The sequence below is a fragment of the Carassius auratus genome, chromosome 38 (assembly GCF_003368295.1).
Source record: "Carassius auratus strain Wakin chromosome 38, ASM336829v1, whole genome shotgun sequence".
NCBI lineage: Eukaryota > Metazoa > Chordata > Actinopteri > Cypriniformes > Cyprinidae > Carassius > Carassius auratus.
Genome location: NC_039280.1, coordinates 22735022 through 22758338, shown reverse-complemented (window position 1 = coordinate 22758338; position 23317 = coordinate 22735022). Strand labels below are relative to the sequence as shown.

At 39.9% G+C, this 23317-nt stretch overlaps 1 protein-coding gene and 1 gene segment (V, D, J or C); both read left to right on the top strand.

The window, feature by feature from the left end:
• The first annotated feature begins 1987 nt into the window (after window positions 1-1987).
• LOC113057563 (Ig kappa-b4 chain C region-like) lies at window positions 1988-13930 on the top strand. The segment is given in 3 exon segments: window positions 1988-2021; window positions 11986-12099; window positions 13445-13930. Coding segments are annotated over 3 exon segments (471 nt in total).
• Window positions 13931-14179: 249 nt separating this feature from the next.
• On the top strand, window positions 14180-21790 carry LOC113057430 (uncharacterized). Its single transcript, XM_026224854.1, has 15 exons — window positions 14180-15083; window positions 15679-16172; window positions 16374-16472; window positions 16603-16955; window positions 17107-17208; window positions 17654-17886; window positions 18436-18614; window positions 18714-18807; window positions 18910-19254; window positions 19351-19468; window positions 19935-20026; window positions 20310-20424; window positions 20678-20950; window positions 21089-21262; window positions 21348-21790. The coding sequence occupies exons 4-15, from the start codon at window positions 16886-16888 to the stop codon at window positions 21536-21538; spliced, it is 1986 nt and encodes a 661-aa protein (XP_026080639.1). The 5' UTR covers window positions 14180-15083; window positions 15679-16172; window positions 16374-16472; window positions 16603-16885; the 3' UTR covers window positions 21539-21790.
• The last annotated feature ends 1527 nt before the right edge of the window (window positions 21791-23317 follow it).

Genomic DNA, 23317 nt, shown 5'->3' with positions numbered 1-23317 from the left:
GCTTTCACAAAACGGAAATGAAACGTTCTCGAACTTGGCATGAACGTTCTCTTACCTTCAAATTCTTCCTTTGACATCACATTCTTCTTCTGCACTTCAGGGTCCATGCATTCACCTGGCCTGCTGACACCGCCAGTGTGTTATTTCCTCCCTGAGCTTAAACTCATGATCTAACGACCGGCCTTTGGTCCAAAGTCAACACTGAACAGAACTTGTCAATCATTTGATCCACTTCATTGGCATCAAGGCTTGATTGGGCACAATTAGTCCTTAGAAACAAATGACATCAATCTGCCCTGGATTTCCATTGAGGGAGGCTGATTATTTGCTTTAACCTGGAACGCTGATTTCATTTTCACCCCTCTGTGTCTCCTGGGGGATTAACAAACATTGGAAAACATGTACGACTGACACAAGATCCTTTGGCCTTAGCTAGAGAAATTTTCAAATGCAATTTGGCCAAATCCGAAGGGAGTCCAACCGCACAACACTTTTGGCACAGCTAACACACTGCCTTGAGATTTCTTTCAGTTTTTATAAGCTGTGTAACACAGAGGCACCAATTGTCAGTTTCCTGACTGTGCGCACCAGCATAGGTCAAAATGTTGTTGAATCTGTCCACAGATATAAATGGTCAATTTAAGGACTATATTACGTGAATAAATTAAAAATTATGGTATCATTAATATATTTTAGGTATTATAAATTAACAATTAACAACATAGACATCATCTATCAATCTAGGTTAATGTTAATATATAAATACATAAATAAAAGGGACTGTTTAAAACATTATAAATTGTATTAATACTAAAATACTTACGTTAACTTACGTTTCAAATTTCTCAAATGTATTAATTAATCTAGATTTTAAGTCAGTTAAGTAAAAAAGAAAAAAAAAATTCTTTTATATTCAGACTAATGTTAATGATTTACACTATAATGTGCTTGCAAAATTATCAAATTTATTACATGATGTAAAAATTGTATTGTATACGGCGCTATCTACCCCACTTGCCAAATTTAACAACAAAAAAAGCATTGACTAGACATTAGGCATGAATAATTACATTCATTTTTAACACTTTTTTTTCTATTTAATCACTTTAAATTAACATCCCTACTTTAGAAGAAGCCCTAAAGAAACTAGTAGTTTAAACTTACAAGCCGCCATGCAAACACTCAGAAGTTTCATGTTTATGTACAGGGAATTACTAATGGACCATGGTCCATTAACTATGTGGATTTATTTCCAACCATGCAGTGTTATGAAAAGGCCAGCACAGAGGCTCTAAACTTTCTGTCAGACAGCGAAACTAAATTTACAATATTGACTCTTTGGCTGCGTTCGGTTACAGTAAAGAGGACATTGGGTTCCGGTAGAGCAGAGGTGGGGAACGTTGATCCTGGAGGGCCTGTGTCCCTAAAGATTTTAGCTCCAACCCTATTCAAACACACCTGAACAAGCTAATCAAGGTCTTCAGGATACAGGTAGTTTTTTTTTTTTTCAGTGTTGGAGCTAAACTCTGCAGGACAGTGGCCCTCCAGGATCAATGTTCCCTACCCCTGCAGTAGAGAGTAACTGTGAGTAAATACAAACACGCAGGACATTCACAACGAGCTCTGAAAGTGTGGGCAGAGTTCCCTGCAGACAAACTTTATGATGAACAGCTGTTATACACATTTTGCACATATTAGACGATTTACCAGCTATTATAACAATTGTTTTAATTGCATAATGAGAATTAGTCTGGCATGTTTAATAATGATTTAATATGTATGCCAATTAAGTTTAATATAGTACCAAAACCTAATCTTAATATACACCAATCCAAAGATAACCAGCAAACACTAACAAACATTGTGCTGATGCTTCAGAACCATTTGGTGAAACTTTTTACGTCATTCATACTGAATGTTCTTATAAACCACAAGTCAGACTCTTGCTGTTTATTGGGTGATGATGCTCAGACTGAGAGCGGGAATTATGGTGATGACCACAGCCCCTGGCCTGTATGAGGGTATGTGTGTGTGTGCACTGACCCGAGGTAACCCACGGCTGTGTTCTGAACTCTAAAGCCAAGGTAGATCAGAGCTGGTAATCAGAAGCTCGGCTGTAAAAGGCCTAATGAGCCTCAGAGGCAGCGGTAAAACAAAGTGAAAGTCACCTAATAGGCCAAAAGTAATCTACGCCTGTCGCCTGTCCCATAATGTCTAGCGTAATAAACTTTACTACTGACTTAAGTTATCAGTCTACAACAGAAAAATGTGAGTAATGTTTTTGACATGTAAAGTCAAACACATTATGAGGCATGCAAACTAACACTATAAACCCTACAGTATCATATTTGTGTCACACCCTCAGCTCGTTCCCTCAGCCCCAGTCACCATTGCCAGTCACCATCCACTCAATCTCCCATGCACCGCTCACGTGAACCGTCACCTGACTACTGATTACCTGCACCTGCACCAGCAATCACCACACCTTTAAATACTCACCTCACTCATTCACTCACCGGCTGGAATCGAGATTGCATGGACGCTCTTATGGATCTTCTGCCTGCTTCTTGTGGATCATATTGTGACTCTGTGGAGATTCAGACACAGCGATTAAGGGAAGTGACTCTTTGTTGTCTGGCCTAGCCTTGTGCTTGAACTCACCTATTTGATCAGTGCTTGAAGATTCATCGTCTGTGACCACACTTACTTGCTCTGTTAAAAGTCCTATGTTAATAAAGACTCACGTAAACACTTACCCATCTCCTCCTCTCCTTGTGTGGATGTGACAGGATTCCAGCCCCAAAACAGAACTTCATATCTCCATGGATGTTAACGCTGCTGCTCAGGGAGCGGCTTCGGACCCGTTCACCGAAATGGTGACTGCCCTCCGCCAAGTATTACAGTCAGTTTCACCACCCACCGAAACTAGTGCTTCCACCACCAACAGCACGCCCCTTGCACGTCCCGCGTGCTATACGGGTGAACCGAGTGGCTGCAGTGGGTTTATTCTGCAGTGCTCACTATTCGTCAACGCGAATACCAGTAAATTCCCCAAAGTCGCCTTTGTGATCTCTCTCCTCACCGGACGAGCTCTACAATGGGCAGAGGCTCTTTGGAACTCCCAGAGTCCGGTTCTATCCTCATTCGATGCCTTCGTCACCCACCTCCAGGAAGTGTTCGGAGTGGCTCTAACTCCTCTTTCAACCCATGATGAACTCTTAAATCTCCGCCAGGGAGCCACGGAAATACACGACTACACTCTCCGTTTCCGGACATTAGCCGCCACCAGTGGTTGGAACCAAACTGCCCTGCTAGCAGCATACCATAAAGGTATAAAGCCCCAGATCAGAAAGCAAATGGTTATTTACGACGATAATATCAATCTCGAGACATTCATCAGAAAAACTATAAATGTTGCTCAGCACCTCTCGGCTTGTGCCTCCCCGGCTTCATATAACATCTCACCATCGGCCAGAACGCCCTCGCCCCAACGAGACCAGGAGGAACCCATGATCACCGACTCCTACCACCTAGATGCCTCTGAACGGAGACGCCGCATCCAGCAGCGGCTGTGTTTATACTGTGGCGAGGCCACTCACCTGATCCACGCCTGCCCGGTCCGTCCGCCTCGCCCAATGGTGAGTACAGTTTCCATTACCCCATCTGTATCTCACATACCTCATATCAAAGCCCAGATAACAATTAACTCACGCAATCTTTCCATCCATGTCCTGGTGGATTCCGGAGCCGCAAGCAACTTCATCTCATCTCACTTTGTAACCAAGCACCGTATACCCATCGTCCAGAACGAGACCACTTACCGTATCACTACCATCCAAGGATCACCATTGGGCGGTGGCAAAATATCTAAAAGGACACACGAGCTGGAGCTCGTTCTGCCCCACGGACACCAGGAACAACTGGCCCTCCTCGTACTTCCGCGCGCTACCGTTGACGTTGTCCTGGGTAGGCCATGGCTGGCCCAACATAACCCCCAAATCAACTGGAGCACAGGGGAGATCCAGGCATGGGACCCGAGATGCCAGAGTCACATTCGCCGTTCACCAGTCCAGAATTCACAGTCTGCGCCACCGCACCTTCAATTACACTCCACTACCATGGGAAGACCTGCCCTTTACTCCTCCTACTCTGATGTGTTCAGCAAGGAACAAGCCACCCGATTACCACCACATCGGCCCTGGGACTGTTGTATCGACCTGCTGCCAGGTGCCAAGCTACCACATGGGAAAATATATCCACTCTCCCGTCCTGAGCAGGTGGCAATGGAGGAATACATCCAGGAGGCTCTCGATCAGGGGTTCATCAGGCCATCCACATCTCCAGCTGCATCCAGTTTCTTCTTCGTCCCCAAAAAGGATGGCGGACTTCGACCATGCATCGACTATCGAGTGCTAAATGACGCCACCGTCAAGTTCGCCTACCCATTACCACTCGTTCCAGCGGCTCTGGAGGAACTGCGGGAAGCCAAGGTGTTCACCAAACTCGACCTCCGCAGTGCCTACAATCTGATCCGTATCCGAGAGGGAGACGAGTGGAAGACTGCCTTCATCACCCCTGCCGGGCACTACGAATATCAGGTTATGCCCTATGGGCTTGCTAACAGTCCATCCATCTTCCAGAGTTTCATGAACGAAATATTCCGTGATTATCTCCACCAATTCGTCATTGTCTACAAAGACGATATCCTGATCTACTCCCGGAACATAGAAGAACACCAAACCCATATCCGCCACGTCTTACAACGACTCCGAGACCACCATCTCTACCTAAAAGCTGAGAAGTGTGAGTTTCATTGCACTACCGTCTCCTTCCTCGGATACGTGATCTCTGCGGAGGGAGTTCAGATGGAATCAGCCAAGGTAGATGCTGTGGCCAACTGGGCGGAGCCCACAACGGTGAAAGAACTCCAGCGTTTCCTTGGCTTTACCAATTTCTATCGGCGCTTCATCAAGAACTACAGCCTGCACTCTGCTCCTCTACCATCCCTCCTAAAAGGTGGTCAGCGCTGGCTGCGCTGGACACCCCAAGCTCGAGAAGCCTTCAGCCATCTTAAACACCTCTTCACCTCAGCGCCCATTCTTCGACATCCTGACCCGTCCAAACCTTTCGTCGTAGAGGTGGATGCGGCCAATCACGGCATTGGAGCCGTGCTATCCCAAAGGTCTGGTGAACCTTGCTCACTCCATCCGTGTGCGTACTTCTCTAAGAAACTCTCTCCTGCCGAATGCAATTATGGGATCGGAGACCGTGAGTTGTTGGCCATTAAACTCGCCCTTGAGGAGTGGCGGCACTGGCTAGAGGGAGCTCAGTTCCCATTCACTGTTGTCACCGACCACAAAAATCTCCAATATCTGCAGAATGCCAAAAGACTCAATGCTCGTCAGGCTCGGTGGTCACTCTTCTTTGCTTGCTTTAATTTCCAGATCACGTATCAACCCGGTCACAAGAACACTAAAGCAGATGCCCTGTCCCGTATGTACTCACCAGATCCAGACACCAACAAGCCTGATTCAATTCTACCACCCTCCGTTTTCCTCGCGCCTATCCTCTGGCAGATCGACGAGGAAATTCGAGCCGCCACCCTCGAGGAGCCTGCACCTCCGGAGGTACCCACGGGTCTAATGTACGTGCCCACCAACCAGCGACTCCCCCTACTGGAAAGTACGCACACGTCACCTGGCTCAGGACACCATGGCAGCAGGCGAACCCTCTCGCTCATCCAGCAGAAGTACTGGTGGCCTAACATGGTTCGTGACGTTACCCGGTACATCCTCGGATGCTCGGTCTGCGCCGTTACCACCACACCTCGTCAACTTCCCGTGGGTAAATTACAACCACTGCCCATTCCTCGCCGACCCTGGACCCATCTAGGGGTGGATTTCGCCACTGACCTTCCCCCCTCAAGGGGGTACACTACCATTCTAGTTGTTGTTGATCGTTTTTCTAAATTCTGCAAACTAATCCCATTAAAGGGTCTTCCCACAGCGTTCGAGACCGCCGAAGCCCTCTTCACCAACGTGTTCCGGAATTATGGCACTCCAGAGGACATTGTCTCGGACAGAGGACCTCAGTTTATCTCCAGGGTCTGGCGAGCGTTCTTCCAACTCCTCGGAACATCCGTCAGTTTATCTTCTGGATATCATCCTCAGACCAACGGCCAGACCGAGCGGAAGATTCAAGAGATCTCACGGTACCTCCGTACTTACTGCTCCCAACACCAGGATACCTGGAGCCAGTATCTGCCGTGGGCTGAGTATGCCCAAAACTCCCTTCGCCAAACCACTACAGGCTTAACCCCTTTTCAATGTGTTTTAGGCTATCAACCACCGCTGTTTCCCTGGTCAGGAGAAGTCTCTGAAGTGCCCGCGGTAGATCACTGGTTCCAGGAGAGCGAGAGGGTGTGGGACTCAGCTCACGTCCATCTCCAACGGGCAGTTCGGAGGCATACAGAGACCGCTAACCGACGCAGATCGCCTAATCCCGTCTATCTACCTGGAGACAAGGTTTGGCTCTCCACTCGGGATATCCGCCTCCGACTGCCCTGCAAAAAGCTGAGTCCCCGCTACATAGGGCCGTTCACCATCCATTCTCAGATAAATCCCGTCACCTACCGCCTGGACCTACCACCACACTACCGGATCTCACCCACGTTTCACGTCTCACTGCTAAAACATCACACTGATCCAGTTTCTCCTTCCTCCACAGAACCAGAACCGCCTCCCCCTCCAGACCAACCCGAGATCCTCGGAGACAACATCTACCAGGTCCAAGAGATCCTCGACTCCCGGCGGCGGGACGGCCACCTGGAATACCTCATAGATTGGGAGGGGTTCGGTCCCGAAGAGAGGTCGTGGGTACCACGCAATGACATCCTGGATCCGGCTCTCCTCGAAGATTTCCACCGACAACACCCAGACCGCCCGGCTCCCAGAGGTCGTGGTCGTCCCCGTCGCCGCTCTAGGATGCCTGGAGTCACCCGTGGGGGGGGGGGGGTAGTGTCACACCCTCAGCTCGTTCCCTCAGCCCCAGTCACCATTGCCAGTCACCATCCACTCAATCTCCCATGCACCGCTCACGTGAACCGTCACCTGAATACTGATTACCTGCACCTGCACCAGCAATCACCACACCTTTAAATACTCACCTCACTCATTAACTCACCGGCTGGAATCGAGATTGCATGGACGCTCTTATGGATCTTCTGCCTGCTTCTTGTGGATCATATTGTGACTCTGTGGAGATTCAGACACAGCGATTAAGGGAAGTGACTCTTTGTTGTCTGGCCTAGCCTTGTGCTTGAACTCACCTATTTGATCAGTGCTTGAAGATTCATCGTCTGTGACCACACTTACTTGCTCTGTTAAAAGTCCTATGTTAATAAAGACTCACGTAAACACTTACCCATCTCCTCCTCTCCTTGTGTGGATGTGACAATTTGATGCATGAATTTCTAAGGCTAGACTGAGGTTTAATTGATTATTTATTTAATTGATACATTATTTATTAATAATTTATTTATTTTTTAGTAAGATTAAGTTAAAATGCAAGTATCAAATATGATACAGCATGATTCTGAGGAATGTTTATTTGTATATTTTTATTTCTCAGTCATCACTTGACACATGTCAGGTTTTACATTATTTAAATAAATGCATTCTACTTGGATCCTAGTAGCTTTACCACTGGAGAATTGGGACAATGGCTCTTCTTCCCCCGAATGGTCTCTCCTCCTCCTGGGGCAGCCAGGCTCCAAAGTAGACAAGCGATCTCAACTATTCTTTTATTCCATGCTTAACCTCCACTATGACAATAAAGCTCTGTTTACCTATTCACCCACCTCAGCGCTGAACCTGATAGCACTTCAAAGTCTCACACTGAGGACAGTGATTAGATGCAGGGTGCTGCTTTTCACTGGGCATTAAATGCCATGCTGAGTTTCACCAGGTGAAGTATTAAAAGACATGTGAATGTCTTTTTACAAATTTAAAATAAACTACAACAGACTCAGCAGACATACTGTAGACAGAGAAGTATTTTCCATGAGGTGTGCAATAAAACAACTATGGAGCAAGCAACAAAGAAGTAGTTTACTGAAAAGCAATGAACAATAAAAATGATGCCAGCCATAATTATTTTTGTACCGTTATGTGTGATGTAGAAAGACTACAAATCACTTTAAATATGTGTCATTTCTGTGCATAAACAGCACTAAACAGAACTGCAAAAATAATTATTTGCAAACATATTTTTAAACTGCCTCTGAATGTCATTGTTCAGAAAAACAAGAAGTGCTCATGCAAATTGTTTGAGCTAATGAAATGTGGAGCTGCTTAAACAAACAGAACAATACTGAGAGTGCCACAGAACTAAAGGGCTTTTTTAAAATAGCCTTCTGCAGTAGTACGTACTGTATAGTGTGCATATTATACTTTTACCTACCCAACAGAGTGAGGTCACATGTAGAATACTACTTTTTGAAACATTTTTTGTGTGTTTGTGTGTGTGGAATAAACACTATTAAATTATATGAAAACATACTTTTTTAATCATTTGAATTGTATTAGCATAAAGTGCATACTTCACAATATCTAGTAAGTAGTAATCTAATATTCCATTTCAAACATAAGCATAGTGTATACACTTTTCAGGTTAATATTTATTAATTCTGTGGGTGCTTTTCCCCCCAAACGACTTAAATTAGGATGATTGCAAGGGACTTGTCATATGCACAATGCCAGAATTCAAGTATACGAGTATACGCTTTAGTACACAAAAATCAAGCTTTAAATGTCGTCTCTGCACCTCAGTTTGAGATAGAACAGAGGTACATCAGACAAGACTATTATACACCACAACGAACACCATTCCATTCCTTTAGTTAATAACGACTGACTTATATTATGTGAATAGTGCAATCAACACATTAAAAGACAGTTCAAATGTTCTCATGGACAAGAGACAAAAAGCATCACTGGTTTGTATGGTGAGAGTGCCCCCAAGTGCTGAAACACAAGGACAACTTAATTTGCCAATTCAAGGTTTCACAGACAGGGCTGACGTTAAAGGGATAGTTCACCCAAAAATGAAAATTTTCTCACCCTCATGTCGTTCCAAACCTGTATGAGTTGCTAATGTTGAACATAAAAGAAGATATTTTGAAGGTTGTTGTTAATCAAACAGTTGGTGGTTGCCATTGACTTACATAGTTTTTTTTTTTTTCAAGTCAATGATAATTTATTTGAGCCAATTATTATTGCCTCATCGTTAGTTTATATATAAATAGTCATACTAAAGCCTGGTTTTCACTTAGGTCTGTTTGTGTTACAAAACAAAACCAGATTACTCAGTTGTCAAAATAATCAGTAGATTACTTGATTACCAAAATAATCATTAGTTACAGCCCTAGATTAGACTGATAATTCAGTTTTTCATTTTTAAAATAGAAATAGATTGACTTACTTTCAACAGAGAGTCGGGTGCCTTCACCGAACGTGTACCACACTGATACAAACTCAATCAACGGCTGTACAAAAACCTCCTGTACTCCAACTGACACTGACACTAACCAGTTTGCTATTCACAGCTGATAGTAAAACTATAAGAATACATATTTCTTTTTTCTTTTTTCTTTTTTTTTTTTTTTTTTTTTTACCAAATAAATTCAGCCTTAATGAGCAGAAGATTATTAGACAAGGTTATTTAAAATCATTAATAACTTTTAAGTTTCCAAACCTTTGGCAGATACTTTAATAATAACAATTCTATATTTACCATAATATGTTATAGTACTGCATTATAATATATTATTATATTGTTGTCATGATTATTATATGCTGCTTGTAATTTTTTATGGGACAGTATGTATTTTTACAATATAAGATCTATCTTGGGGCGTGACTTGTGGGCGTGACTTGGGCGTGATCAGTTCTACTTCTTTTTTTCTCTCTAGCTGATCACATGCCTCATTCATCTATCTGTACTTTTTACTTAAGTACATACAAAAAAAAAAACTACTACTTTTGCACTTTCACTCGAGAAAATTTTGGAGTAATATTTTAATATACGGATCTGTACTTTTACTGAAGTACTTGATTTGTGTACTTACGTATACGTCCATCCCTGGTTATCTGAACTCTTATAACATGAATAGGCCTTCAATACCACGACTTAGGTGCCCTTGAGCAAGGCATCGAACCCCAACTGCTCCCCGGGCGCCGCAGCATAAATGGCTGCCCACTGCTCCGGGTGTGTGCTCACAGTGTGTGTGTGTGTTCACTGCTCTGTGTGTGTGCATTTCGGATGGGTTAAATGCAGAGCACAAATTCTGAGTATGGGTCACCATACTTGGCTGAATGTCACTTCACTTTCTTTCTTTCTAAATGTGGAAACTTCCACTCTTCTCATTTTCTTGCTATTTATGATTCAGAATACAACATACATAAATATCTGTTGTAATGACCAATAACTTTCAGTTAAACACACCGTTCTGTGATGAAAAAAAAGTCCATTTGTTGCTTTATGCAAAACTCATGCTCAGTTCAGTTCAGGATTTGGCACGTCACTGAACAGGTTCACGTAGATTACGTGCTTCTAATTGGTGTGTTCTCGTTGAGAATCCAGTAGAGGGCAGTAAAGCATCACAAGTTTCTTTCTTTGACAGGGTTGATATATAAGTTTGATTTCCAAAATAATAATGAAAAAATAAAATAATGAAATATTTTCACTAAGGATAAATAATACTATATATCTGCAATTAGCTTTAATTTCTATTGTTCGTTTCAGGATAATTTGACTGTGAAAAAAATAATTAAATACAAATATTAATAATATATATATATAAAAAAAAATATATTATGATTTGTTATTTTGTAAATGTGTCCTATTCCTTTGATTTTTATTTGCATGACTGTTTCAGACTGACTGATACATTGGGGGGATACACTTCTTTTTTTTCAAGTAATACTGTTTTCAAGGGTTGGTGTAATTCTTGCACATATAGCCCAAATCTTTTATAGTATAGTTGACCTGGAATTACTAAATATATGGAACTTGAGTATGATATGTATAAATGTTAACATTCAGATTACAGAGACAAATACATAAGAAGATTTATCAATTTTTATAGATTTGTCTAATTAAAATAATATGTTCTTCTCTTGAATACAACTGAATTAAAATAATGAATTCAAATAAATAAAAATTATATTTTAATTTGATTTGAAAATAAAATTACATTGTATGTAGTAAAATGCCCAGATGAAGATCATATTTCATATTTGTTTCTGTTTCACAATGTCGGCATTTGTTCACAAGACTATAAACACTCAGAGCACTAATGTATGAGCTGCCCATGAAAAACCCTTCCTGACCTGAAATATCTTCTTATTTATATGACAATTAGCTTTGTGATATTATATACATATTTGAATGATAAGTTAATCATATAGTTTAATTAAAACTTGTGTTATCTAAAAAAAAAGACAATTTTTATTTATTTTTTTATTATTATTTGTAATTTTTTGCAGTGAATGAAAATGAATTAATTTGGAGGATTTTTGTTGGAATAACCAAACTGAGTGATGAAAGTAAGTGCTGAATGAAATAAGAAAGATAAACACTCATCATAGCATTGCAGCATATTTAGTGAATATCATTAATACATACTCACTGCACTGATACTGTACAAGTAATACAGGTTTGTAAAATAGACTATAAAAGGCAAATAAAATTTTGATGTGAAATAAAAAATAAAATATAATTTTAAGTTAACTAAATTCCTAAATATTATTTTACATGAACGTATTGATGTGCATATTTTATTTTTAAAGCAGTAATGTTTGTATTATTTTTAGTAATAGAATTATATAATATTGTATGTATTCGATTTAAAATGGTTTAATTACGTCGCCTTATCTTATAGCTTTTTATATGTATTCTTATAGTTTTACTATCAGCTGTGAATAGCAAACTGGTTAGTGTCAGTGTCAGTTGGAGTACAGGAGGTTTTTGTACAGCCACTGATTGAGTTTGTATCAGTGTGGTACACGTTCGGTGGAGGCACCCGGCTCTCTGTTGGAAGTAAGTCAATCTATTTCTATTTTAAAAATGAAAAACTGAATTAAAATTACAAGGGAAGATTTGTTTGTGTTGAAAACACATTTTAAAAATAATACCAGTTTCTAATAAAAGGGGGAAAAATGTCAGAAAAAAACAAGTTTTGTTCTGGTGTGACACTTTTTTATTATTGGGCAATTATCAATCAGAATGGTAAACTGAATTTGACAAACAAAGTTTGTATGACTCTGTATGAGTATGCAGTCTATTACTCACCTTTACAAATCTGTTTAACAGGTGAACAAGAAAATATTAAAACATTTTATTACACATGGAAAGTGTCAATGTACATTACAATACATTTAGTAGACGCTTTTATCCAAATTCATCCAAATTAATTGTATAATTAATAAAAAGAAAAAAATGAATACAAAAAGATTAGAGAAGCTATTTTTTTATATAGAAAACAAGTAGTTAGTAAATGAATAGAGTGCAAGCCTAAAATGACAAGTTTTCTTTAATGTAGATAATAGGACAGCTTAGTAATGATAGGAAGTTGAAAAAATGTTTAATTATTATTAATTGTTTTCAATTATTATGTAAGGGATAATGTACATCCAGTCGGTTGTTCTCGCAGAATAAACCCCGACGGGGGCGATCAGGACCATAACAAAAATAAACAGCTATAAGTAACTGTAGGTAGCACAGTGAATTTTTAACAAGAGATAATTTAACAATATGAACATACAAAAAACAAAAATCTGATATTTTAAAGATAACCATGCCTACAGCTCAAAAACAGATTGAGTAAAAGTACGAGGTCATGGGGTTGATTCCAAAGGGAAAGATAAACTAATAAAGTATACCTTGAATGCAATGTAAGATGGTGTCTGCCAAATGAATAATAATATAATGGTGTGTGTGTGTGTGTGTGTACCAAATTTCCTAACTTATATTATGAAATACTTTGACAACGCAGTGAGGACATTTGCTGGTCCTCACTATTAAAAATGCTTATAAATCAAATGAAAATGTTTTATGTAAATCTAGTGTTCTTCACATATTTCTGTGATGGGTGGATGTTGTGATGATGTTTAGGAGTATAGGGATTGGGTTAGGTGATAGAACCTGATATAAAATCAATTAGTCTAGTCTATTGCAACATCCTAACTAAATTATAGTGAAAAAAAAAAAAAAAAAAACGTGTTTGTGTGAAGCTGAAGAAATATTTTTTACAGGCTGTTGCTCTTCAGATCTGCTTGATTAACTCTGAATGTCTTAAAGGGAAGTGAAAGACTCTCAGAATGACTGACAGAGCTGTTTTTCAGAAGAATGAAACATCACAGTTTCCATCTCTGTCTCTCTTTAGCTGCGGCTCGTCCCGCTCTCACAGTGCTGCTGCCCTCCAGAGACGAGCTGCAGCAGGGGAAGGCTACAGTGCTGTGTGTGGCCAGTAAGGGATACCCCTCTGACTGGAAGCTGAGCTGGAAGGTGGACTGCAGCAGCAGGAGCTCTGGTGTGGATCTGAGTCCCAGTCAGCTGCAGAAGGATGGACTGTACAGCTGGAGCAGCAGCCTGAGCCTCACTGAGAGTGAGTGGAGCAGAGCAGCAACCGTCAGCTGTGAAGCCACGCACCCGTCCCTCACTGCAGTCACCAAGAGCCTCAACACAAAGCAGTGTGATGACCAGTGAAATACACCAACAGACACACTGTCCTTATTAAGCCGCTGCTCAACAATTAATCTTTCGTGCTGTTAGTATATTTTTCATATAGGTCTTATTGTTGTGATTCTACATCTGCCATGCTTTGAATGTTTTATGTTATTCTTGCTGCCAAATAAAAGCATTTTGACTCATTTTGTCTCAGTGTATAGCCATAATTGCGTAAAACTGATTGCGTTGTGTGTCAGTGACACTGGCTGTACTGAACACACACCGGTCATCTGAGTGTGTGTCTGAAACAGTAAACTTTAAAAACACTCCACTCTACAGACTCTTGTCAGGAAGAGGAAAGTTTGAATGAAGAAGTTGAAGAAATGCTGAATTAATCACAGTACAAATGTAAACCAGGTGAAAAACAAATAGACAGCATTTTCAACACAGTCTCACCCCTATTCGTCACATACTGCCGTTTGGTCATTTCCCCCTCACGTCCATAAGCAACGTTGAGGGTACCCCCTATTCGTCACTTGACAACGTAGAGGAGGGTCGTCCGATATTTGAATGCAAATCCCTCATCTTTGGATTTTGACGAACCTGGCTTATCCATCTAGCGGTTTTTCTGCGCTGGAAAGTATGGTTTCAGGCGATTAATTTTAATGCTGCTAATATTATGTTCATGTATTTTGCAGTAGCATGCTGCGCAAATACTGTTACAATCATTAATTGGTGAAGTGACCATATATTTTATTGGAGCAGAAACCCTGTTCTAAATCGGAATCACGCCTTTTTTCTTTTTTAATATAATTTTGGGCTACATTAAAATGGCATAATTGCAGGACTGCATATTTGCTGTAGGCTTAAACATGCCTTAATTTAAGTGGGATATTTTTAATTGTCGATGGTATATTTGCAATGGCTTATAGTGTATAGTGAGCCTGCTTTGTTGTTGTTTTTTTTTTTTTGCGACCAAAAAAATAAATAAATAAAAATAACACCTCAACAACAAAAAAATACCAATAGCATACTTTTATAGACCTTTCATCTCAATACTAATTATGAAGTTGTTATAAATAGCCTGCTGCGGAAATGTTTATATTACTTAATATGGACATATCCTTTGGCAAAGAGATGGATGCATTCTGGGGCGTGATGTGTTAAAATGTAATTGCTAATATATACCCATGTTTTCTTAGACATTTCTGCTGTCCCCTTTAAAATTTTGAGCGAGGATATAAAATATTAAGACTGTACTTTTTCATTATGATTTATATTTTGGCGCAATTTTGTGCAGCGCGTCACTGTGCGCGACCATCACAGAAACCATTGCCCAGCGCGATTCCACCACGGTAAGTCACTTACAACAGTCTAATAAGCAAGAGAAATGAATAGGCATTTAAACGTCCAAAATTAATACAATTACGAGTTTATATATATTAAAAAACATGGTGTGTGTGTGTGTGTGTGTGTGTATATATATGTATATAAATTCTATTAATAAACTTATTTTGAACGTGTAAATGCTTATTAATGGATTATTGGGGGATATATATATATATATATATATATATATATATATATATATATATATATATACGATATATATATATATATATATATATATATATATATATATACGATATATATATATATATATATATATATATATATATATATATACGATATATATATATATATACGATATATATATATATATATATATATATATATATATATTATAATATGTAGTATGTATAATATGTAGTCACACAATGACTTCTTTTTAAAATCATTCATTTTTTTTATGATATTGTGATTGCATGTAACTTATCAACCAGAGCAGCATTTACTTTACATCTTAGCCTAGTAACGTTAGTTATTCATATTATAATATGTAGTTTGGTGATCTATTATTTTTTTATTTGTTCTTCTCTTTCTCTGCAGGTTCCTTAATCCCTCACCTTTAAAAAAAAAAACAGCACCTCATTACATTAAAAAGGCACTTTTAAGAGCCACATTTGTCTTGTATCTTGTTACTCTCTTTACTGTTGTATTGTTTTCTCTCTCTTGCTGTCTTACTGTCTCCCCCCCCATTCCTCTGAGTGTGGTTTTTGTTTGTTTGTTTTGTCTTTTTTTTTGTCTGTGTGTTTATAGTGTGTTTATCTTTTGTGCCATGTCTGATCCTGAGATGGACTGTCTCCTAAATGAGATGAGTGACCTTGTCGATCAGGCTGAACATCAAGCTCACCTCCAACAGCTCATTAGCATGCACCAGGAAGCAGAACCATCCACCAGTCAGCCTTCCACCCGTAATCCATCCACCAGCCAGCCATCAAACAGCAAGCAAGATGTTAGGTGGATTAAGAGGGACAGTGATGGAAACATTATTTACATTATTTACATTATTATTTACAGCAGATCATCCCGGAAACAAGCAGGTACAATTTTTTTATTACATTAATGTTAATTAATATGTAGACTGCAGATCTAGTTTTGCATCTTGGAATGGTATACAACATGATCAAGTCATGGGTCTGAATTAGAACATATCTGAGGTTATTATTACGTACCTGTGTCTAGCATCAGGTAAAGTTTGTGTCATTGAGTGTAAAAAGTAAAAAAAAATGTTGCTACATCAGGTCCCAGTCACAGCCAGAGTCGAAAGACTGGTGTCTCTCATATCAGGGCTCCGGAAACCAGTGCGGAAATGACCAGTGACTTTCTTTCCATTACTGCAGGTGTGTTATTTATTTTGACTTCACTGGTTCAAACAGTATGTTCATTTATTATAAATTGGCCATTGTTCAATGCTATTCTCTTTTATTATAATAAACTACTGTTTTTAAATATTTTGCCTTGTTTTAACAGAGTCCTTCCTTCAAGAGCTTAAAAGCTCATTGTTTGAGGACATACATGAGGATGAAACGGCACTTCAAGCCTCAACAGACTGGTTGACCCGAAAGAGCCTCATATCAGGGTGGTGGGAGAAAGAGAGACCCCGACTGGTCAACATGTGGCAAAACGGATCTGCCAACATTGTGGAAATGGTCCAGCCGTTATCCGTTGTTGTGACTGCCGACCACACCCATTCCTCTGTGGCCAGTGTGATGTCAGGGTCCACCGAGGTCACGTGTTCCACAACAGGGATTCGATGACCCATGCATTCTTTAATCCATTGCCTCCCACAACTTGTGTTGTGGAGAGGGTTCTAACCCAGTGTGGTAAGTTGTAGTTCTTAAAAGTCACATTCTTAGACTTGACTGAAAAACTGATAGGTCGAAGAAGCCGTCAAGTACATCTTGTTTAAAATAGTTGCCAGTAAATAAATGTTATTCTTTAATGCTTATCCATGTGTTTTTTTTTTTTTTCAAGAGCGTCTTGTACCTTTGGAGATGCCAGAGACAATATGCGGTTGTCAACGAGTATCGTCCAGTGTCATCGCAGGACAGTCCATAGTTGTGGTTACAATGAATGGTAAGAAGAACTTACTAGGTTTGGGTGGGGGTCACTTCTGTAGAAGTGTCTGCAGAATTTCACCCACAGCTATTTGCTGATCACACCTTGTATACTCCCTCATCACAATTATGCACATATACGGATCATGAATATGTTAAATTCATACATGTTACATTGTGCAAGAAATTTTCTTTATCATGGCTGCAAATCTAGAGGTTTCAATAGGTTGTGTGTTCATTTAGATTGGATGGGCCCAAGTATGTGATGGAAAACAATTAACCTTTGTTTGAATGGGGATAGTTAATTTGCCTGACAAAAGTATGACTTCCAATAGAGTGCCTTACAAAATGTTTGTAGAAGTGTCCTCCTGATTCACCTTAGTCACAGGTTCCCATATCAGTTGTCAGAATGACACACTTTGGTCTGTCAGACTTAACGTTGTGTATATATTTCCTTTTTCCAGGGCGATATGATCTCAGATTGCCTCAGATTAGATGCAAAGCATGTGAAGCCACTTGGAGTCCTGGAGTGGATGACCTGATCCGTAATGACTACTGGCCGGCCACTTCTCACTATTCAACTGTGTATGCAACAGATGTCCTTTTTTCTTTTGAAGAGCTGAAGATGGCAGCACCAGGGATATCTAGCCAAGCATTTCTTAGAATGCTGGATCAACGCACTGTTCGCTTTGGCCGTGTAAGTATTTGTGGTAATAATTGCGTAAATCCATAAATTATACTATGAGGGCATTATGGTGATGATAGTACACATGAACATTTACACTGTTTAGGAAACAAATTGTTAAATTTAGACCCTTTATAAACAACCATAAACTCATGTTCTCTTATCAGCAGTTTGCACTGAGACATTTCTGAAAAAAAAAACCCCAGGTCATTCTGAAGATCTCAACTTCAACTCCATTGGCTACAGACTTTGACATCTCCTCAATTTTATTTCCTGATCCCAGAAGTGTTCCCTTGGATTAATGGCCCAAACATAGCACAGGCTATATGGAACAATATGGAAGCTGTTGTTGCTCTCTTTGTGTATAGATTTAGACTGAATGTCAAACAATATCCTGTATTTTTAATGGCCAGGTCCCCCAAATACATCAGTGTATAGTGTATGAGTGAAGTCTACACATTGTTTATTTCCTTTGATATGTAGTACAAACATTCCAAAATGTATTTGATCCGTTTTACTGTTCTCCTTTGTTCTCTTTTACTGAACTCTTCTTTGAAACAGAATGGAAACATCACAGCAGACAGCTTCCGGAAAAGCTTCTTGGAGTGGGAAGCTGTCCGATTCGAAGTGGACAAATTATGCCAGGAGGACCACTTTAACTGCCCAGCATGCAGTCCAGACATGCTTGCAGTATCCGTTGATGGAAACCGTAAGCACTACAGATTCAAGAGTGCAGCTAGGTACTGTGTGTGCATGGATGGTCCATTACTTTGAAACTAACTGCTGTGAATTGAAAATCATATGAATATTTAAACTTAACATGTATCTCTTTTATTTAGATCGGAGGAAAAAGCCATCTTTGATGGCGTGTTCATCGCGAATGATGATGACGTCGCAAGATTCGTGGACTATGTCCATACCTCAACCAGTCATGTACACTTGCACAACTTCACTATATTTACCCATAAAACACCAAGTCCTACAGAGCACTTTGTTTGAACAAGTTTGGACTGTTAACCATGTTCCATGTTTTAGGTCTCTGGAAGAGGTGTCTGTGGAGGGCAATGGTCAGCGGCTCGTGAAACGTCTCAGAAGTCCTCAGGAAAAACAGATGAGGAGGGCCTGGAACTTGCTGTATGTCGTCATGGGGTTCTCCTTCGTGCCCTCAATATGTTCAGGGGCGAAATCTTTGCCTACCCCCTGTACCTCCAAAAGCAAATGGCCTGTAAGCCAGTTACATTTTTTGCAATGGATGTGGCATGCAAGTACTGGCCTTACCTCCAGAGAGTGACAGAGAAATGCCCTGAGCTTCAGGATCTCCTCAACATGAGGCCATTTCTTTCTGTTTTTCATGCCAAAGCTCATGATTTCAAATGTGAGGTAAGAAAAAATTATTGTCCATTACATTTTCTTTCCCTGAAATCCTGCATAAGATTGTTGCCACTTAGGTTTAGTTTTTTTTGTTTTTTTTTAAAGGTAAAATGGAGTGGAGCATATCAGGAGGGGGCTGGTTCGACTCTTGGCGAAGAGGTGGAGCAGTGCAACGCCTTCCTCTCGAGGATTGCTGTTACGACAAAGCACATGTCAAAAGCGGGTAAGGAAACCAGTAAATTTTGATCCTGATTACACTGGTGAGCCACTTTGAGCTTATGCATATATGCTGACTCTGAAAATATAAATATCTGAATATATTAAACACAAATGGATGGATCGATTACAAGACCATCATCCTATTTTATTTGATGTAAGGATAATAAGGTAGGGCAGTTCGAAAATAAAAACACATCAGAGTACCATTCACCTACTGTCCTGCCATAGTGCTCTATGCCATTTAAATACTGTCCTGCATCACTGTTTCATGCTTTGTCTTCCCTGTCCTGTGCAATTACCTCACCCTTTCATGGGACAGTAATCAAATGGCACAAGACAGCAGATTAGTACCATAGTACTGTACTGTAAGTTATTATGTCTCAAAAGTTTGTGATTCAAGTCTGCACATTTTCTTCTCCTACTGCTACTGGAAAGAAGGGTGAAAATCTCATATTTTTTTATTTTTGCAGGACGCATTGACATGCTGACAATCATGGCCATGCGCTGGAACCAACAAAAGTTTGACAACTTGGCTTCTACCCTTGCCCGCCGATATCGGAAGGTAAAGACACCAGTTTTCCCTTATGCAAAAATATAGATAACACTTGCCCAGATATTCTTCAATATATATTAAATGTACGGATGGTTGTATGTGTCGTGTCAGTTGTATTTTTTAGTGTCTTGATATACAATATTACATGTTCATATCACATATATTGATAGTCCATGTATATAAGAATATACTGTGTATTTTATTAGTTATGTAATAGTGAAGGTACTTCACAATCCTTATCAACAATAGTCAAAATGGTAGGCGTTTCCCTCAATGTCATTTATGTTTGAAGGCCACAATAGCCCTGCAATGCCAGTTGCATAACCTGGAGGCCATGAAAACAGAAATGGACATCTCTGACAATCAACTGGAGAGGTGGATCATTGATATCAATGAGTGGGCAGAAGGTAGGAGATACTGTTTTATACTGTTTGATATGGTGCTTGATGTATCACTTCTGACTTATCTTGGCTGCAATTCCAACAATTGCAGACAATAAAGAACCTAACTAGCCTAACTATACTCAACCTTAGCTACAATTGTAGCCTCTCAGTTACAGAAAAATATAAAAGGGTTTTGGATTTTGCTCATACACAACAAATAACATTTTTTCATGGAATCAAGAAGCATATTTCTTATTTCTTAATTTCTTCCTCTCAGCAACAACATCCCCAAATGATGCTGATGTTGCCGCTGTTGCCAGCCGAATTGAGGAGCTGGTGGCAAGTGTTAAGAGGAAGTCCCAGCGTCTTTACAAGGATAGTGACGGATGCAAAGGACGTGCCCGAATCCGCCGAAAGATCAGGGAGGAAAAAAAAATCTTAAATTCTGTAGTGGAAAAATATAACACCTTGGTTCCTAATGCAGAAAAACTGACATTGGACACCATTCTATGTGACGAGAATGTTTGGCCATGGCAGCTTACCCACGGTGGTATGTACACAATTCTGTTGACTGTGTGAAATAGTCACATAGTGGGACAAAATCTGTCATGCCTCGATTTTAACCCCTGAAAATCTTTAAACACTAATCTTAAATACAACCGACTTATGTTTCATCCATGTATTCCAGACTCTGTAGATCTAAGGACAAAGAGGAAGGCGTTCGACATTGTGATGGCAGTAAGGAGACTTGAGGAGGAGAAGAGGATTCTTATTGCAGAGATGAACAAGCATTGGAAGTCTCTTTGCTCCCGTGCAGACACCCTGAAGCAGATGTCATCCCAGCTTGCTAATGTGACATCAGGTATGTATTTGTTATTATTGGCATACATTACAATATTTCTGAATGTTTCTAATTAATAAAGGCTCAATGTGTTTTAACATGTAAGGTGAAACGTGGGGCCTGCTTCAAGATGGTATCCGAGGTCTAAAGAGCTTGACATTGAAGAACAAGCAAGCAAGCAACAGCCTGGCAAAGCATGCAAAGACATTTTATGTTCAAGTTCTGACTGAAACAGAAATTAACTTTGATAGTCATTCTGAGGAATACGATACCAGTAGTGACTCTGAGCAAGATTAAACATGGCCAGAGTCCTTTTTTCTGCTGTTGTGTGCTGGGGAGGGCTGCTGGGACAGGTTGGTAAGGAAAGCTGGTTCTGTGTTTGGCATGGAGCTGGAGTTAAGTAGCAGTCTTCTGTCATGCTCAACATTGAGGAGGTCCTTTGTCCCCAGGGCAAACCAGCAACTCAATTTCATAGAGAAGATTAGGGGCATGAGTCTCACCCTGCGCCAACCATTACATCACTTTGTCTATTGTCTAGTATCCACTATCCATTTGACTTTTCTTTTAAATATATATATATATATATATATATATATATATATATATTTATAAGTTTCTGTTGTTCTATCTATTTTAACTTCTTTGTGTTCTTTTTGTTAAGCAGTACTATTATGCTCAGACTCTTTTTTCCATAGTCATATGAAATAGCAAAGTTTTGCACTGATGAAATCCCTGCACTGTTTACTTTTGCACTACCACCACTGCAAATCACTCCACAGCTGCCCATCATTTATCACAGGGTCAGTCCCTACCAGGTCTTTGTATTCAGTTGACATGCTCTTCACTTTTTACATTTGTGATTTTTGTTATGTGTCTGAGCTATGTATGTTGTTTTTGTGATTGTATAAGCTAATAAATGCTTTCATGCTTTAATAAGCTTTCATCATGACAATTTTTCCAATTCCTAGATACATCTTACATCAGGGATAGGCAACTCCGGTCCTGGAGGGCCACTATCCTGCAGAGTTTAGCTCCAACCCTAATTAAACACACCTGAACAAGGCAATCAGTGTTTTCGGGATTACTAGATAGATACAGGCAGGTGAGTTTTTCTGAGGGCTGAAGCTAAACTCTGCAGGATAGTGGCCCTCCAGGACCAGAGTTGCCTATCTCACATGGATACACAGATAACATTTATTCAAAAAGATAATATGGCTAAATCTATCAATATTTATGTAGATGTTTTCAAGGTATTCAATACATTATTTTAATAATATAATTTCAGTCTTATTATTGGTAAAACATTACAGTATGCTGTAAGACAGAACACTACAATGTGGGCAGAGTGGGTCACATGTGAGTCCCATATCCTGCAATGCAGGCCAGGGGGTCTTCAACGCCAGTATAGCTTCAATGTACATATTTAGTCAACGGTTTTGTCACCAGCAACAACACTTTGCTCAGTTTTGAACTTTTTGAGTGTAGTTGAAGCCCATTCACAGCAGTCCACCCATCCCAGCCCGGAAGAACTACAAATAACACTAGCCTTGTAACTTGTGTTCTGTGGTGCGTTTCTAGTGGAAGCTGTATTTTTAAAATATAGTGATATTTTCCTCATAAGCAGAAGTTGGCAATGTAGAATTTTGGATATACCCTGTTTTTTTTTGGGGGGGGGGGGGGGGGGGGGTAGGATGGGGAACACACTGGTGTCATCAGATTTAAAAATGTAATCGTTAGGTCAAAATAGCTTATTACCATATTTGACAGTGTTTACGGTTAAGCATTGGACACCATATCTGCATGACAGCTAAGGTCCAAAGCTTTCTATAAAAGCTGGGTACTGTGTGTGTAGCCTTCAAACATGTACTGGGTTCAAGGTTCAGAGCAGAGGTCAGTAATTCAAATCAGGAGTAATATATTCTCTTCAGACTCACATATGTTACTGTTGAGGCTGAGACCTTTCCAGTGATGTGCTTGCTATAGTCCTATGGCAATGTTTTAATTTTTACATATCATGAAGTCCACTTTGCAGGCAATATCCTCTTTTATGGTCCCCAGAGGGATGCCTTGAGTTCA